Source organism: Nannobrachium achirus (genome assembly GCF_963921795.1).
Source record: "Nannobrachium achirus genome assembly, chromosome: 5".
NCBI classification, from domain to species: domain Eukaryota; kingdom Metazoa; phylum Chordata; class Actinopteri; order Myctophiformes; family Myctophidae; genus Nannobrachium; species Nannobrachium achirus.
Window position 1 is genome coordinate 17,608,210 of NC_137814.1, and position 3,069 is coordinate 17,611,278.

Genomic DNA, 3,069 nt, shown 5'->3' on the forward strand with positions numbered 1-3,069 from the left:
CACATTTTCTTGTCGCCTTCTCTTCTGCACATTTCAGCACCCCATCATGCTGAGGATTTCCATCTTCCTACGGTATAGGCTATGCGTGGAATTACATTTCTTTTGACTGACAGGCCTTTGAAGCCAAATCGAATCCACTCCTGCTGACGTAAAGCACCAACTCTGCGATAAACAATAGGCTAGTTTTATGCTCAAATCCGTTGAATAATTCAAGCGACCCAAATTTGTTTCTGAATGGAATGCTGCATCACTTTGAAACACCAATACCGGAAGCTCCTCAACGAAATGTATTTGATAACAGAGGAAGTAACTGCAGCACACTGCCTCTCCTTTAGTTGAGCAAAGCCATGTATTATCTTCAGGTTGTGAGTGTTGCTATCTACCTCTCGCAAATGTTATGTAAAATGATACGAGGTAATATGCTTGAATTATTTAACAGCCCCCTCAGTCGAATACTGTAATATGGCTATCGCCTTTCCCTCGATGTGATACTTATCATTGCTGGGTTTTTTTTAAGTAGCAGATCTACAAGCTCACAATATTTGTCGTGCAACACATTGTGAGCTGGTAGATCAGCTATTCTTTGCTGCTTTTGTCATACAATGAAGCATAAAATAGGGCATTCATTTACGAAAAACACAAAAAGATGAAATGGGGAGATAACAAGGTTTCTGCCGACAGCGACGATATGCATTATGAGGAAGCTGTCAGAACTTCAAAGGATGCGCTGTAATCGTTCAACTCACGTGCTGCTAACGGTTCACTGGGACTGTCTACTGTACTTCATCAGTGGCTTCATATGAGAGTTAAACCCCCGTCAATTCACCATCTGTCCTGGTGAATGAGCCACATGGGGCATGGGTTGGTTAGCAGAATCCCATGACTAATACACAGCAATGCAGCTGGAATTGCTCTTCAGAATGAGACGCATGTGTGAGTGAATCACACCACTCGGAGGATTTTCTAGCCAGTAAACTCCTTGGTGTTCACTTAATTGAGTGTAAACATCGACCCAAATGGAGCCTTGTGTGACCAATAACACTGCAAGCATGTCGCTGAGCTCTGTTGGCAGCGGGTCAGGGGAGGCAGGTAGAAGCTGATATCATTGATGTCCAGTAGGGCTGGGTGATATGACATCAAATCAATATCGTGATTAGATCAAACCTTTGCCTCGATTACGATTAATGAACGATTACCCTCCACAAAAGTGAAAATACCAAATTTACAAGCTCAGAACAACTACTACTAAATTCGATGAACCTACATGCCCAAGATTAAGTCTTTATTGATTCTAAACATCAGTTGCAATATATTCTTGGTTAATTGCCCAGGCCTAATTTGCAGTCACTCTGCTCTCCTGTTACAGTTCATTCATAATGTGTTTCTTTTAGCACTCTTATTCCTCTGTGGCTTAGTGTCTAATAAAGGCTCAGTGTTTTGTGTAAAGCACTTGCCTTACCGTTACAGATCCATTTGGGGCAATTCTTGACCCAAATAGAAATGCAGCTGGAGTTAATCGAACACAGGATGTTTACTGTATGTTTAATGCAATGCTTTACATTCTTTGTTGCAAATATACATTTTGTCATAAACTCATGTCAGTACCCTGCGAATCATCCCCTATTGTGTGTGTGGCTGTGCGCCGCACAGTCCACAGCAACCACGGGAACCTGCTTGTATGTGTGTGTGTTTATGTACTTGCATTGCCTTAATTGTGAGTACAATTTGAGGAAAAGACAAATGTCCTGTTCCTTACAAGAAAATGAATAGTTTTATGGTTGAAAAATGCTTCAGGTTGGGCTAAGGGGTTAGAGTTATGCCAGATTTATATTCAGTCGGCTATTTTCGGTGTACACAACACCACCAGCACACAACCTGTGTGCTGGTGGTGTTGTGTACACCGAAAATAGCCGATCTATCTCAGCAATAGGGTTGACAATTGCTAAACAAAATCACAGCAGTAAAATGCTGATGTCCTCCTCACAAGTATAGTAAATTACTATTACAGTACTGTAACACTGTATGTGTGTTTATGTGTGTGTGTGTGTGTGTGTGTGTGTGTGTGTGTGTGTGTGTGTGTGTGTGTGTGTGTGTGTGTGTGTGTGTATGGCAGACGAGGGCCTGACGGTGTGCGGCGCGCCTCTGGACATGTCGGGCCGCCGTCTGGGCGAGGTGGGCCTCCAGCTGCGCTCGCGGTGCCACCAGACGCTGGGCTCCTGGGACTACCTGTTCTTCATCGCCATCGGCTTCGTCATCTTCGCCGCCGGCACCGTGTCGGCCTGGGTGATGGGCGTGGTCATGGTGCTGTACGAGCGCTACCTCAAGAGGAAAGAGGCGCGCCTGCGCCCCAAGGACGACGACGACGCCAGCAGCGTGGTGGAGGCGGGAACAGGGGGCGGCAGCGGCGGCGGCGCCGCGCGGTCCGCCAGCAACCACGGCAACGGGAACCTGAAAACCGTTTGAACCCCCCTCTCCTCACACCGCCTGTCACGGAGAGCGGCCGGACTCACACGTGCATTTCAGATGCTTCGGAGCTGTGGCTGAAGCGTGTGAAGTCCCAACGCGTGTGAAAAGCGCGGGGTTCAACGTGAACGAACCAAGTTCACCACACACCAACCAACGGCGACAGAAGCGCCGTGCGTTGAGCCCCTCTTGGCAGACATTTGGCCTTTTGATTTCTTTCATTGAGGCAAACAAACCCGTACGGCAGGAAGCCAGCACTGCTGCCGGCACTGAACCACCGGCCCGCAAGATGACATGGGAAATGTTGTTGATGGACACGCCAGGCCCGTGTCTCTTGTGTTTCAGACGCGTCGGCTGGAGTGCGTTGTGTGTGCTATTAATCGGGGGGAGAATGAAGATGCACAACAAACTGCATGGCAAACCGAGCAGTAGTTTTCCAGATAACGTTGTTTGGGATGGACAAACATGCAGGCTGACTGACACAGCCATCCTGAATCCCCTCCACCCAACCGCCCCCCCCCCCCACCCACCCACAGCCCTTTACCCATAGTGCCTCTGGAGAAGGTCCAGGACGGTCTGAGCTGTCTGACATCAACCTGTGAGAAC

The 3,069-nt window shown here is 47.9% G+C and overlaps 1 protein-coding gene across 1 annotated transcript in view; it reads left to right on the top strand.

The window, feature by feature from the left end:
* Positions 1–2,463, top strand: part of LOC308284860 (leucine-rich repeat-containing protein 52-like) — a gene marked incomplete at both ends in the record, with an annotated part of 10,619 nt that extends 8,156 nt beyond the window's left edge. Inside the window, one exon of the mRNA XM_080725586.1 lies at positions 2,114–2,463. Within this exon, the coding sequence (XP_080581712.1) occupies positions 2,114–2,463 (350 nt within the window). The remainder of the gene's footprint in view (positions 1–2,113) is intronic.
* Positions 2,464–3,069: the final 606 nt, after the last annotated feature.